This window comes from Ictidomys tridecemlineatus, chromosome X (genome assembly GCF_052094955.1).
Source record: "Ictidomys tridecemlineatus isolate mIctTri1 chromosome X, mIctTri1.hap1, whole genome shotgun sequence".
Lineage (NCBI taxonomy): Eukaryota > Metazoa > Chordata > Mammalia > Rodentia > Sciuridae > Ictidomys > Ictidomys tridecemlineatus.
Genome location: NC_135493.1, coordinates 64,569,290 through 64,585,237, shown reverse-complemented (window position 1 = coordinate 64,585,237; position 15,948 = coordinate 64,569,290). Strand labels below are relative to the sequence as shown.

Here is a 15,948-nt window from a genome sequence, read left to right as displayed (position 1 = left end):
AAATAAAAATATCTGTGAATATAGCTCAGTGAAAAAAATTCCCCTGTCTTCAATGCCCAGTATAAAAATAATCACTTGAAGATATTTTTAATTACATAAATTCCTACTTCCTCTACTTCTTTTTAGGAAGACTTGGAATATTATTTGGTGCTTTTTTTTTCCTTTTTCCTTTTTAAAAAATCACATCAGTACAGTCTATAATCCTTTGCTAATTGTACTGATAAATATTTTAAAAATAAAGTTGAAAGCCAATTGAAAATTGTACTAAAATCTACTTCATGCTTATAAATGGATAACTACTAGTGACCTTTAAAATTTGATGCTAATAGATACTTATTTTTTTTTCTTTTTTAAAAAATATTTGTTAGTTGTCAATGGACCTTTATTTCATTTATTTATATGTGGTGCTGAGGATCGAACCCAGAGCCTCACACATGCTAGGCAAGTGCTCTACCACTGAGCCACACCCCCAGTTCAATTTTTTTTAGTTAAATAAAATGTTCACAGAGTAACAAAGAAATTATTTAATGCACCCTTGAAATGGAACCAGTCCATGTATTAAAGTGATTAATTAAACAGATCTATGAAGTATATGTAGAACCGTCTTCGTAAACATATCAGCATAACTGCCAGTTCATTCCATCTTCAGGAATTTCAGAATCTCTTTGTTTTCCTTTGCCTTGTGGAACATTTCAAAATCCTAAAACCAAAACAAAACAAAAATAAAATTAACTTGTAACATCAGTGATAATAATTCTCAATTATGACCCCATTAAACTCAAGTGTCCACGTTAAGTCTGCCTAGGCTTTGAAAACCTCTGCTAGTTAAGTTAGATGAAAAATTTCTCCAGAATACGACTTATTTCATATTATGATGTATGATGAAAAATACTGATATAATTATCTTCAAACAAGCTTCATGATATACTTTCTTTTCTTGTTTTCTTTTGGAAGTACTAGTGATTGAATCCAGGGGTGTTTAGCAACTGAGCAACAGCCCCAACTCTTTTAAATTTTGAAACAAGGTCTCACTAAATTACTAAGGGCCTCACATTACTGACACTGGCCTCGAAATTGTGATTCTCCTGACTCAGCCTCCTGAGTTGCTGAGATTACAGGTGTACGCCACCCGCCCAGATGTTATTTTATTTTTATTTCTTGATGATTACCATTCTGACTGGAGTGAGATAAATCTCAGTGTTGCTTTTTTTTTAATATTTATTGTTTAGATTTAGGTGGACACAATATTTTATTCTTATGTTGTGCTGAAGATTGAACCCAGTGCCTTATGCAGGGTAGGCGAGCACATGAGCCACAACCCAGCCCTCAGTGTTGTTTCGATATGCATTTTCCCTTATTGCTAATAATGTTGAACAATTTTCATATATTTGTTGGTCATTTGCTGCAATTATAGGCATGTGCTACCATGCCCAGCTATATTTTCCTTTTGTAATAATCTTTTCTTCATAAAATAAAAATTGCCTTGCTTTCAGGAACTTAATTAAATTATTATATAGCTGGGGAAATCTAACCCTCTTACCCTGTACATATACATTTTCTCTTGTATATGACTTTAAGATATGAAATGAAAATAGAATAAAAATGGATATTCACTCTTACTCCACAATAGTCTTGGCCATTGAATATTTGAGGTGGTAGAGCCTTAGGTGTGGAAACCTTCATCCTCATTTCTTGAAGTACTTTCAAACTGATAGAAATATCTATTAATTCATACTGTACTTTGTAAGCATCTAAAATTCTGATAACTTCTTCTTGTCTCTGCTTTACCTAGATAGAAATATAGAAAAAAAGATGTTAATAAGTCTAATCAATTGGTCCCAATATTTTTTCCCCTTCCTTGTCCATTATGAATAGAAATAGAATAGACATAGGTATTAATGGTACAAAGCCTGATTGTGAAACAAGTTAGGGATTCTTGTAAATATTTTGAAACAAAGTTAAGTATTGTTCTTGTGAAGTTTATATGTTTGTATGCGTATGTATGTGTATATGTGTATGTATCTGTGTGTGTGTGTATATATATAAATAAATAAACACATTAAATATAGTATATATGTCATATAAACATTTAATATATGCATGTGTATACATGTGTATACACACATGTTTGTGTATATGTATATACATAGATAGATGTGCAACAGACTGTACATGGCACCATTCACAGTTGCCAGAAGTGTACACAGTGTACTGATGCAGTATTAAATCATAACTGCATAAAATTAGCCACAATACATTCTATACAACTATAGTAATTTTGTAGCCATCTACTGTTCCTATTTCAATGAGCTCTTATGTTTGGAGTATGTGCTTTAAAATCTAAGGCGAGTCTATGTGATGCTAATCATCTCTGCATGTGTAGTTCCTCTCTTCAGTTAATTGCACCATTCAGTAAAAAGTGATCTTTCCTGGTTCTCATGTACTTTCAACATATATAACATTTAAAATGTGTACTATTCAACTGTTTACTTTATTGGTAAGGTTTCTGGTCTTGAGGAATCAAAAGTTAAAATGCAGATTTTCAACTGTGGGGGTAAGACTGATCGCTGCTCTCCTAACACCTCCCAGCCTCCCAGAATTGTTCAAGTGTCAACTGTATATAAGAAAATTATAGTGTCTGTGGGGGTTGAAAATCTCTTATGGATTGTAAATATTTACCAGATTCATTTCACACTGTATTTCAAGCCGTTAAGAACATTCTGCTAATAGTTGAGGCAGGCTTTTGCACTCGTTCGTGCTTTAATTTATACTGGTATCTATGGCAGTTCTGGATAGGAAATGGACATGATACCACATTTTTAAAACTGAGGAAAACATACTACAAGTTACAAATCACAGAGACTAAATCAGAGAGGCAATCCAAAGGATGAAAAAAATAAATACATGAACAGATTACTATTTACAAGTAATGAGTACATCAAGGTGGTCACTTCTTACTCTGTCCTTTCATATGAACTGTTAAATTCGTATCATCTGCTAATAGGTAAAATTTCAAGAGTTGGTTATTTTTTTAATATTTTTAGCTGTTTAATGGACCTTTATTTATTGATTGATTGGTTTATTTTTAAAAAATATTTTTAGTTGTCAATGGACCTTTTTAAAATTTATTTATATGCAGTGCTGAGACTCGAACCCAGTGCCTCACATGTGCTAGGCAAGCACTCTACCACTGAGCCACAACCCCAGCCCCAAAAGTTGGTTATTCTTTAAATGTATTTAATAGCCATATTAAAAAAAAAACCTACAGCATAAATCTTAGGTAAAGGTTAAGGTTACTACATTTTCATGTGACAAACTTGGTCAATTTTGTCAAATAAAATCTGTAATGAAAGAAAACATGTGAAAGCAATCTGACAAACCCAAACCCAGCTTATTCAAGTGGGATTTCTATGAAAGTGCATGTCAGTAGGCTTTTTGTTTGATGACTTGAAATGGTAATCCTGCCATGCTTAGAAAATTGTTACTATATCCAATGGATAATGGAGAAAATTCTGAAATTCTAAAATGCAGCATTTCTAATTTCTAAGGCTCATTAGTTTTTAAAACTGAGAAGTCATATTACATGAGATTTTTGAGTCACATTTTTATATTAATTTTTCAAAACCTTTTCAGAGGAACCCATTAAAATAGGGTTGCCTAGAGCAGTGCTATTCTGTGTGTGATTCAGACTAGCAGCATCAGCATTAGTCCACCTCAAATCTACAGTGTCAGAATTTCTGGGGGTGGGTCCTAGGAAAAATTTATTTTAACAAACCCTCCAGATGATTGTAATCTACAGTATGTCATGGGACAAGGGTTCAGTGGGTGATCTACTGCATTCATTGTGGTTCTTACTCCAAATCATTCCCTCTTACAATTACTAAACTCAATAACATTAATTAAAATGCTAAAAAGAAAAACCTAGTAAAATAGCCCACAGGTTTCTTTTTTTAAGTCTGCTCATTTTTAATGTTGTGGGTTAGTACACAGGCAAAAACACTAAACTACCAGACCAGGTTTTATGCAAAATCAGCCTCCTCTTTCAAGACTGAATCAATCTCATTCCTCCTGCAAATATGGAGTTTGACACACAGAATGATTGTGGTGAAGCTATGCCAACCATTTATAATCAATTTCAAATTCCTCAGTTTTCATTTTTGTCTAAAAATATCGTAGAAGGAGGTTTTGGGCCATATATTGGTCTTTCTATAGTTGTGTTGCCTAATGTGATAACCACTAGTCACATGTGACTATCATGGAATGAAATGTGGCTACTCCAAAATGAGATGTACTATATGTAGTATTTGCACAATTCATAGTAAATTTGAAGACAATATAAAAAATAATATATAATATTTGCATTTCTTATATTGATTACATGTTGCAGTAATGGTATTTGGATATTTTGTGTTAAACATATTAAAGTCAATTTCACCTGTTTTTTAAATGGCTACTAAAATTTCAAATTACATATATGGCTTTCATTATATTTCTGTTGCACAGTTCCATTCTATAATATTTCCTACATTCTGGTTAAAAGAAGTCATTTAAATTTCAATTCATCTAATAAACGTCTGATCTATGCAAATACATCTACTTATTAGAAATTGACAGTTTTTAGGGGAAGACAATGGAATGAATCTGACATAACTTTCTTATGTACATATATGAATGTTGCACAGTGGATCTCACCATCTTGTACATCCACAAGTCTGGGGTCTTAATTAGAATAAGATATACTGAATGCTTGTATAATTATATTAAAAGGGACTCTACTGATATGTATAACTTAAAAAAAAATATAAGAAGTCGACATTTTGGCAGGGTGTAGTGGTGCACCCTGTAGTCCCAGTGACTGGGGAAGCTAAGGCAGGAGGTCACAAATTGGAGGTCTGTGTAATTTAGTGAGAACCAAAGCAAGTTAGTGAGACTCTGCCTCAATTTTTTTCCAAATATTTTTTTAGTTATCAATAGACCTTTATTTTATTTATTTATATGCTGTGCTGAGAATTGAACCCAGTGCCTCACACATGGTAGGCAAGCACTTTACCACTGAGACACCACCCCAGCCCCTGCGTCAAATTAAAAAAAAAAAAAAAAAGACTGGGGATACAGCTCAGTGGTAAAACACCCCTGAGTTCAATACCCAGTACCAAATAATAATAATAATAATAATAATAATAAATAAGAGTTTGTCTCATTTGGGTTCTCTTCTCTGAGGAGTTTAGGTGTTCATTCACTGTCATTTTCCCTCTCCCTTCCTAAATAGAGTTCTTTATTTCTACCATTTGAAATACAGGTAAAATTATTGAAGGTCCTTGAGGTGGTTGAATTCAAGATACCAGTAACTTCCCATGTCAATCAGTTCTTAGAGCTCAATCTGTATGAGAGAGTTAATCACATTATCTGTCCTTCTGTGCACCGCCCATCTCCCAAAGCCTAGAGAGTATGGAGTTGAGAGGAAAAGCAGAAAGGTTATGTAAAGTATTAGCAAAATTTTGAAGTTCCCAACTAGAAGGTCTTCACTCTAGTCTCTCCCGCTCCCGCCCTGGCTCTGAGGCCCTTTTCTTCCTACTCACCTCCCTAGAGCCTGACACGCTGGTATAATAGACTTTAATGGAATTCATTGTTTCCACGCAGGGTACTTTTGCAGGAGTAATAAGAAGTTAACTACTTCACGGCTGCTTCGCTCCGCTCAGCTTGGCTTCAGTAGTCGGAACACCCAGCTCTGCCCTCCTCCATGCGGGTTGCTAAGGGCCAGTAGCCCTTGGGCTCGGGATTGGCTGGAAAACAAGCGCCCCTGTGGCGCATGCTAGCTCCCATTCTGAGGAAAGCGGGTTCCTGGTGACCAGAGAGCGGAAGCCCCCACCGGCAGGCAGGGAGGAGGGCTGGACTCCCAGAAGTGATAAACACTAGCTAAGTCCTCTTTTATCTCCTCATTTAAGAGGCCCTGGAGAGGAGGAGCGGGAAGTGTAAAATGCATTCTCAGGCCCAGCATGCTGTCCATTTTCCCTCCGCCCTGCTTGGAAAAGGAGGCTAGGCAAGCGGGAACTTTTCTGTTGGCTACTAAAGCTTCGTAAAAAATACGGAGTCACCTGCGACCGAAAGTAGTGCGTTAAAAAAAAAAAAAAGAACACAAATAAAACTTGTGTTGCTTGAGTTTAAAGAGAAAGAACAAATGGTACTCGTCGGGAGGTGATCATCATATCAACATTATCTTTTCTCTTTGCCCAGGGAGCTTCCTCTTTTCTCTCTCTCCTGCCGCCCCCCCCCCCCCCGCCCCAGCCCTCCGCCCTTCTTGAGAACGTGATTTGCAGCCCTCCCTTTCCTTCTGGGAGTCAAATTTTTAGTTTGTGCAATACCAGGTGCAATATTCCCTGGCTCTCCTAACACTTTTTCTCTTTTCCTCTTCTGTAAAAAGATGACCTCTTGCTTAAATGTTGGCTTCCTTTTCAATATATTCTTAACTCATTTTCCAGTTAATCTTTTTCAGTAGTGGAATGTAGTGATATTTTGGGTGTTTCCCAAAAGTGGGTAGATGATAATGGAAATTAAGAGCAAAGGACCAAAGAACTGCTCAGCCCCAGCTTCCGAGTTAGGCAAATTCATATTCTATGTTTCTCCCACTTAATTACTATGGATTTGGGGGCAGATTACTTACTTACTTCCTGTCAGTATCTCTGTGGTTAAAATGAGTATGGTCATACCTACCTACCAATATCCTTGTCAGGATCAAATGAATTAAGTATGTGAAAAGTGTTTGACACACCATTTAAATAGTAGTTCAGAAAATGGTAATAATAATTATTGATGATAATAATTGCTAGACATATTCAGAACACATCAATGAACAAAAAAAAAAACCCTACTTTTGCCTTCAAGTAACTCACAGAGTAAAACCTAACAAAAGTAGGTAAATATAGAGAAAACTAACCGAGACTAGTGGGTCAAGGCAGGCAGCCCTGAATAATTGAGAGCTAAACTACAACCTGAAGGATATATAGTCTGCAGGGAATTTAGAAGAACAAAGGACTTTTTGGTAGAGAGAGGAGTCATGAAAAAAAATGGCAATTGTAGCTTTGGAAGCAAGTAGAGAAATAAAAGGGAGGCTGAGGAGGTAAACTGGGAAAATCAACAGAGAGGTTTTCAGATTTCATGTTGGATTTTAGTTTCATTTTATTTTTATATTATTTAATAATATTTTCAAAGTTGTTTCCTGTTGTGCCAAATTACGGATAATCATAACTTGTAAATCTTCTGTGAAGATTAAATGTAAAACGTTTGTAAGAATCTTTCACTTTGAGGCATGTCATAAGTTGTATGAACTTGTATTAATCAATGGGTGATAGAAGCCTTTGAAAATTTTAGCAGTTTTTCATGAAAGGCAGATCAATTTAACATGTTAATTTGATTAGAAGAGGGCCAGACTGGAAGCATTTGCAGCAATCCAAGAACTAAAGATCATGGCAATTGTGAAAGGCAGAGCTTTTAAAAGACAGGACATCCAATACAACTTGGATCAGCTGGATGTAGGGGTCAGCAAGGCAAAAAAACAATAAAGGAGTATAATGTAGGAGGAATTAGACATCTCCATTTCCTTTTAATATTCCGTTGTAATACTATGGGTAAGAAATCAATTTTTTAAATTGTTTTTATTATCTTTCTCATGTGGATTGTAACATATTTCCTCAGTTCAAGATAAGCCATTTCCTTGGCTCCAATTAATGCACTATTACTTGTCAGAGAATAACTTGACAGCTTAAAATAAAGAATTTGATTGGTATCGCCTACAAAGTTAAATATAACCTACTCTGTAGCATGTTTTTTTGATAATTATTTAAAATGATAAAATACTATTAAACAAAAGCTATATTTATAATTGTAGCCCAAAATATTAACTATGTAAAAATTTTCTTTATGCTTCTCAGTCTACTTTAGCACTTTATATCTAGATTTACTTATGGCTTTGGAAAACCTTAATAAAGATAACAAATATTTTTCTTGTCATTTGTGTGAATTATTTATTTTTTCAATCATTCACATTGTTGGGTAGTAGCTAGCAATGAATAGTGAAATGCATGGCAAGGTCACAAATGTTCTTTAAATTACTTTAGGATCTTTAAACTACTTTCAAAGTGGAAGAGAAAGCAAAGGATAGCAGTTAATTTGTTGAAAACAAATAGCAGGTTAAAAAAAAAAAAAAAGAAGCAGTTGGCCAGTGTTGTGGCTCATGGTAGAGTACTCACCCAGGCCCTGGGTTTGATCCACAGCACCACATAAAAATTAATAAAATAAAGGTATTGTGCCCAACTACAACTAAAAAAAAATTTTTTTTAAAAAAGAAGCAAAGGGGCTAGTAGGAAAATGTGTTAAAATAAAAGTATTAATGGGAGTAACTCTTTACAGGATCTTTGAGGTTGGTGTGAAGCTAGGAATTATAGCCAGAGGTGTTTGTGTTTGTATGGGAAGTAAGATTCCCTTAGTTGTGTGGGTGCAATAAGGTAACTTCTGACCAGTTACTGACTCCAATGTCCACATTAGCATGGGATTGACTTGTAGATGAAGCCCACTAAATAGGATGGCCACCATGACAGTTCCAGAGAGGACCAACTAAGGTCAGAATCTCCACTGCCCTACATGAAGGAGGAGTTGAACACCTGATTGGTGAAGGTTGCTGAAGAGGACCCTAAACATCAAATGGTAATAAGGTTAGAGACAGCATTGTGTGGTATGTCATTCTCTGCTTGGAGACAGCCCATTCTCTCTATTGAGAATGCTCCCTGCTTGAGCCTTACTTTCCTTTCACCTCACTTTCATTTATAATAAAGTTCTCTTGCATGGCTTTTGGTGTCTGACTTGAAATTATCTTTCTGGGAATACAAAAACAAGGTTTGGAGTTCCAGCTCCCTGCTTTCCTGTGACAAAATTATTATGAATACATGCTCATTATATAATAATTCAAATAATATAGAAATACAGGGTCTAAAAATAAAAATATCACTTTACCTGCTTCCTGACATTGAACAACAGTTCTGTTTTTTATCCTTTCCCACCAAAATGGTTGTATATATTAAGGCAATGAAAAGGGGGAGAAAGTCAACTCAGCAAGGAAGTTAAGCACACAGGCTTTGATATCAGGCTCTACCACTTACATTTGCCTAACATCGGGCAAGTTATCTAACTTCTCTGTGCTTGTTTTCTTATAGGTAAAATGGAAATAATAATGTCTGTTTCATATATATATTATGGTGATTAAATTATTATGTATAAAGTATTTGTAAGTGTTGACACATAGCACAAGCAATTCATGATGGAATCATACTGCATATTCTATTCTGCAACGTGCATTCTATACAGATAACTAGGAAATATGGTATAGTGATTAACAGCATTGGATATGAATCCATTGCTTGATGCTAATCATAGTTCTGTTATTTACCTGTTTATTACCTTCAGCAAGTATATCTTTTTCTCTGCTTTGTTTTCTGTAAATGGGAATAATATCTTGTTTAAGTAGTGTACATAGAATATGTAGAATAACTGGTAGTAATTATTTAATAGATACTTGCTATTAAATCATTAAAAATTCTCAGATATAAATTAAAGCCACACTAAGATTTCATCACGTTCCAGTTAGAATACAAATCATCAACAATACAAATAAATTCTGGCAAGGATATGGAGAGAAAGGTGCACTCATACATTGTTGGTGGGACTGCAGATTGGTTCAACTAGTTTGGAAAGCAATATGGAGCTACCTCAAAAGATTAGTAATGGAACTACCATAATACCCCATTATTTCACTCCTTGATATTTATCGAAAATAATGAAAATTAGCATACTATAGTGATACAAGCACATAAATATTTGTAGCAGTACAATTCACAATAGCAAAATTATGGAACCAACACAGGTGTCTATCAAAAAATGAATGGATGAAGAAAATGTTATGGAATATATGAATTCATATGGAAGATATGAATGGAATATATAAATGGAATTTGAACAGTCAAAAGGAGGAATGATATTTGGCATTTGCTGGTAAATGGATGGAACTGAAGAACATTATGCTAAGTGAAATAAGCTAGACTCAGAAAGGGAAGGTTTGAATGTTTTCTTTCATATGTAGAAGCTAGAGCAAAATAAGAGAAAAAGAGAAGGGGGCACCATGAAAATAAAAGGAACATCAATGGAGTAGAGGAAGATTATTAAGGGAGAAGGAGAGGGAACAAGAAAAGGGAGGAATTATCCAATGAAATTGACCAAATTTTGCTATGACTACACCATGTGAATTTCACTTTATCTATAAAGTACCAATTTAAAATCTGTAAATAATTAGAAGGAAGACCAGTAGTGTAGAGGAAGGGGAACAGAGGGAGGAGAAGTAGAGAGAAAGAGGAAGTACTGTAATGGAACAAATTGTATTCTATGCATGTGTATATTATGTCAAAATGAACCCACTTCAATGTATAATTATGCTGCACTAATAAAAGCAGTTTAATATTTCATGTCCTAGATGTATCATGATTTTTCTACCATTTAAACCATTTTTTGTTTGTTTTGTTCTTTCCACATTTTATTGGTGCATTAAAGTTGTACATAATTATGGAATTTGTTATTACATATTCATACATGCACAAAACACACTACTATTTTTTGACCAGTATCACTCCTCAGCTGTGTCATAATTTATTTAACCATGCTCTTATTAATGGCCATTTGGATTATTTCAAATTATTCATTATTACAAAATATACTGGTACCACTTTTTTTTCCATTTAAAAAATGAAAATAACCTTGCCTCTACCTTCATTTACTTGAAGAAAGCTGTTGTTAACATTTTCTGACTCTCAATTTCATTTCCAACTTGAATAAACACTTTCAAGATCCTCTTTTGGTATATGATCATTACCATACCAGACATGTGATCAACCCACATCATTTTCCTATTACTTTGTTTCAGTCGTAGGGTATGAACAGAAAGCAGAAGCATTTTATGTGGTTAAAGCTATCTTTCTGAAATGTTGAGTAGAAGCTGAGAACCAACGACTTTTTTGTGTTTGGAGTGTTGGAACTTTGGAAGACCAAATCTGAAAGTACATTGACATTTTGAAAAGGTAAGTCTAAATTCTAACATATTCCAGCTCATATTACTTTATTTTATTCCAAAACTCTTTTAAGTATGAATAAAAGTAGATTTCCTGGGAACATTTATAGTAGACACTATAGACTTGAAAAAGGAAATTTGTGTTTTGAATCAAGTCTACTTTTTCTTTTCATGCCTTAATAAAGTATATGAAATGAAGAAATTCTTCCAGTGGCACTAAAGAACCATGAAAATATTGAAATACCTGCCTATTACCATAAGATTTGAGTCTAAAAGAAGAAAATGAAAATTAGAAAGAAGCATAAAGAAAAAAGAAAAAGAGGAAAAAAGAATGGTAGTGAATTTGAGAAACCTATTTGCATTTATATTATTGAAAAATAAATGGCTGTATTTCTATTCTAAATCAGAAGTTTGCATGAGTTCAAATAATATATATTTTCCTACAACTTATGCAATTTAGGTTATAGTAATTTTCAATGTTATGCTTCAACAATATTAATTAAAAGAACATGTAAAACCAATGGTATATCTTTGAAAGCAGGCTTTAAGTAGACTCTTGGAAGAAAAATTGTTGGGCATTTTAGTCAATTATAAATCTAAATGACAGCTGAATGTAAAAATTATACATTTGTAAACTTGCATTGCACTATATTATATTATCCTTATTGGGGTGGTTAGCTTGCCTAGCATTTTGAACTTACATGTTTGGTCTCCAGCACCACACACAAATAGTATTATCATGGTGATAAACCTGTGAAGAAAGAAAATAATGTTACTCTTTAACTAATGCAAAAATGATGAGTAAGAAATAAATTATCCAATAAAAAGTGGTCAATGGTAGTACTGGAACTAAAGTCTCTTTATTCCTAGCTTTATTCTCTATCCTTTTAGAAATATTGCCTTCTTTATCTTTTCTTCACATAGGAGATAAATACTTATTTGACATTGTAATATACATTGCCTTAATGAGTTCTTTTATGTTATAGGAATACTACAGTCTTCCTTTTAGAAAATTTCTTTAACAAAATGCTTGGAGAAGCCTTCCTAATTGAACTCCCATACAAAGAACAGAAATATACAAAATTTTGCAAACCAGTAACATGTAAGAAGACATCAAATGATGAAAAAGAAACTTGGAAAAATAAACTTTTATATATAGAAGACAATTCAATTTCCTCCCTTAAGAGTGAAAATCAAGAAAAAATTATGAAAGAAAGTTTAAATGAACAAAGTAATGATACAAATAAAATAAAATCTGTGGATGAGCTATCTGCGGTAAAATGCAAAAATACACCTCTTCCAGGAACTGTGTCCATTGCATTGACCATTCCAAAGAGAGAACAACATGATGAAAGACAAGTGGATTTATATCGATCCTGGTCATGTACCAGTATTTGCCAGAATTATCCTGATCTACAGATTGGAGGTGATCATGTGGGGAACATGTATGATTCAGGCTGCTTTGTTGAACACACACACGATGATGTTTCTAATGGTCCCCTTTTACTTTCAGTAGATATACCATTGGGCCATTCTCCTATCATTGAGCCTCTGGAGAAAACACCCACCTCAAAGTTATTGAATGGAGATGAAATTCGAGAAAAAAGTATGCTGTTTCATAAGCAGCCTCTCTCCAATTCTATGCTTAATAGCTATATGGAAAAAAAGGTCGATGAACTCTATAAACAATTTTTGGAAGAAAATCTCACCAGGTGTCGCTCCATAACCAATCTTATAGCTTCCAATCTGCTAATGAACAATATAAATCAGATTAGTCTTCAAATTTCCCAAGAGCAGAACATAGAGGCATCAAAAGCTCGGGAAGCTCTTCTGCACTCTTTAACACTATGTAATCTTCGTAACATTTCCCATGGAAACAGTTCTGAATTTAGCACTCCTAACTTACAAATATCAAACCAGACAAGTAGGGAACTTGTATCACATTTATAGTAGGAATCAACTGTAGATTAATTTGATTAACTTCAGCAAGACTTCAGTAAGAATAATCTTCTCTGGCTTATCATGTCACATAAAATCTCTTTTGAGGTATGATTATCATGCTGCTTTAAAAAATTATTTGACTCAGTGTACATTCAAGTTGTTGTAGGAGATAACTATAATAACTAAGTTTTATGAGTATGTTTTCTTACTGTTTTGACATCATTAATGATTATGTGCTTATCTACAGAGTAGTCACTGACACACCAAATCAATCAGCTCACTGTCAATCAACTTTATTTACAACAAAAGTGGGATGAGAAGTGCGTGTTTGCTCTAAGCTACTGAAAGGACCACTAAAAGCTATTCAGAATGGGACATTTATTTCTGTACAAAAAGGTTAATAGACATTAGTAGTGCTTAAATTTTCATTTTATTTCTTAACTCCTTCATTTTATTTATTTCTTAAATCCTTCATTTTATTTCTTACATCCAGGATCCTTTACATTGACAATCAGAATATCCTAGTAAAATTTTACACATTCATACACACACACACACACACACACACATATCATATGTTTCATTTCTTGGTGTATTTGAATGCCTATGCAATGAAAAGAAATATATAAAATTTTGCAAACCATTAACATGTAAGAAGATCTCAAATGTATGGAAAAACAAACTTGTAGATACAGAAGACAATTTACTTCCCCTTTAAGATGGAAAATTATGTTATAATTTATGTCGTATATTATACATAATCATAATAATATATACTACAAATTATATATCATGATATATAATTTTCATATAAAATTGGAGTATGGGGTTTATTCAAAAATACTTTAAACAAAATTGAATTTAAATAACATTTGAAAGAAAAATGAAAAAAGTATTAAGAAAAATAGTGATTTTTGTCAGTGCTGTTTGTTTTAAAACTGTATATTTTGAATTTTCCTGGGATAAACATCAACTTTGTTACATCTGTATGTTCTTCCTAATTATTTTCATGGATGGGATGAATGAAAACATACAGTATCCTGGGTTAGAATAAAAGTCAGCAACATAGAATTGAAATTTAGGAATCTGAATTAAATAAATTAACCTTACGGGATAGTATGGTTTATTGCAGACTTGTAAACAAAACTCCGCAGTTAATACTTCACACTTCTCTTAGTGATTATCACACATCTTTGCTTGTTAAATATAGTGTTATGAATTTACACTATGGTTTTATATGGCTGCATTATATAGTAATAATATTTGTGCACTAGTAATCACTCCTTCCCCTCCAATTATCTCTTTTGTCTTTGATTATATTATATATAGTGTGTCACCTAAATAGCCTTATAACTCATTATTTTCATTAAATGTTCCTTAGATTTTTTCATTTTCTTCAAATTTTTATAATATAATAATAAGCATCTTTGATTTATCCTGTTTATCCCTTCATCACTCTTTTCCCCTTCATTCTTTCACATAATCTCGATTTCTATTTTTCATATGTTTGATTCTGAAATGATGATGGGTAAAATGTTTTGAAAAAACTGACTCTCATATAGATACTGAAAATGAGTTGTGTGTATATTGTCTTCTATTTGGTTAAATTTGTACATTTTAAGCACAAGATTTATCAAAATGAGAATGTATTAAAATCTATATTTTCTAAACTGAATTAAATATTGTTAGTCAATAATTCTGGTCTGAATAATTTTCTTAGGTACAGTGCCATGTGTTAATAATTGATTTATGAAATGTATCTATTCATAAATAGTGTTGAGACTATATAATACTATATAAAAAATGTATTGAGCCAATATCTAATTAAAATGCATATTTATGCTCTCAGGTTTAAAATATCCTCCTTTTACCTATATTTATTTCCAACCTCATCAAAATGCTTCCTGTATAAAAATACTATGATTAAAATTGGCTAAAATATACTGTAATCATCAAATAAGCAAAGATAGTGAGTTTGGTGTTATGTTTTAGTCTGATGTTATACCTGTTAACTTCAATGTTTTAATGAAATACACATATTAATTTGCAATTTAGCATAGTTTGGGTTTTCTATTTTTCACTATAGGTATCACATTTATGATTATACTTTTCTCTTTCAAAAATATATTTGAAATATATGGAATAATGGTTTTATTTCTGTCTCACTGCTGCAGTAGTTGAAAATATTAGTTTATGCTTATAAAAATTGGAGAACGTGGGCTGGGGTATAACTTCATCATGGAGCACTGTCTTGCACATGTGAGGCACTGGATTTGATCCTCAGCACCACATAAAAGTAAACTGAAAAATAAAGGTATTGTGTCCAACTACAACTAAAAATATGTATTTTTAAAAATTGTATAACGTTAGTGATTCAGCAGTTGAAGAGAATTGCCATATTTCCACAGGGAAGAAGTTCAAGAGGTTAAGAATGTTGCTTAATACAGTGTTGCTTCCTGCATTTATTGGTCAGTTTAAACTGCATTTCATCTTTGGCCCAGAAAGGGTTTGAACCAATTTGAGGTAAATTTTTTTTTTTTTCAGGAGAATCCTTGAAACTTGAACCCTATTCAAAGAATAGAGTCTACCCTGGATTCTTGGAATTTTTAGGCTTAATCTGCCTCGTGGACTAATTTCCAGATGAAGCTAGTCTCCATGAGGTTTTTTTTTATAAAATTTAATTTTTATTTTTAGTTATACATGATAGTAGACTGTATTTTGGCAGAATATGCATACATACAGTGAAATTCCATGAGGTTCTTATGGCAAGAGCTACCACTTACACGAAACAAGCAAGGTTGTAAGCTGACTGTCTGGATCTTATTAAAACCAAAGTATATAGCTTCTGCTTTGGGGGCAGGATATCACTCTATCTCCAAATATAATTAATTTTTCTTTCT

At 33.2% G+C, this 15,948-nt stretch overlaps 2 protein-coding genes across 3 annotated transcripts; one reads left to right on the top strand and one right to left on the bottom strand.

Moving 5' to 3' along the window:
• Positions 1-509: 509 nt before the first annotated feature.
• Positions 510-5,883, bottom strand: LOC106144991 (SH3 domain-binding glutamic acid-rich-like protein 3). 2 transcript variants are annotated; one of them, XM_013360148.4, is made up of 3 exons: positions 5,580-5,883; positions 1,615-1,788; positions 510-700 (listed from the first exon to the last, which is right to left on the bottom strand). In XM_013360148.4, exons 1-3 carry the CDS (start codon positions 5,625-5,627, stop codon positions 635-637), a joined length of 288 nt encoding a protein of 95 aa, XP_013215602.1. In that variant the 5' UTR covers positions 5,628-5,883; the 3' UTR covers positions 510-634. The 2 variants fall into 2 exon arrangements, with proteins under 2 accessions (XP_013215602.1, XP_013215603.1); XM_013360149.4 differs by having other exon boundaries at positions 1,621-1,788; positions 5,580-5,879.
• Positions 5,884-10,973: 5,090 nt separating this feature from the next.
• On the top strand, positions 10,974-15,073 carry LOC101967007 (TLR adapter interacting with SLC15A4 on the lysosome). Its single transcript, XM_005328830.5, has 2 exons — positions 10,974-11,117; positions 12,094-15,073. Exon 2 carries the CDS (start codon positions 12,134-12,136, stop codon positions 13,055-13,057), a length of 924 nt encoding a protein of 307 aa, XP_005328887.1. The 5' UTR covers positions 10,974-11,117; positions 12,094-12,133; the 3' UTR covers positions 13,058-15,073.
• Positions 15,074-15,948: the final 875 nt, after the last annotated feature.

Excerpts from the sequence above, each read along its gene's own strand:
- LOC106144991 (XM_013360148.4), bottom strand. The coding sequence starts at position 5,627 with ATGAATTCCATTAAAGTCTATTATACCAGCGTGTCAGGCTCTAGGGAG. Across the intron at positions 1,789-5,579 it reads GCGTGTCAGGCTCTAGGGAG|GTAAAGCAGAGACAAGAAGA; the intron begins GTGAGTAGGAAG and ends ATTTCTATCTAG. Across the intron at positions 701-1,614 it reads AAGACTATTGTGGAGTAAGA|GATTTTGAAATGTTCCACAA; the intron begins GTGAATATCCAT and ends TTTTGGTTTTAG.
- LOC101967007 (XM_005328830.5), top strand. The coding sequence starts at position 12,134 with ATGCTTGGAGAAGCCTTCCTAATTGAACTCCCATACAAAGAACAGAAA.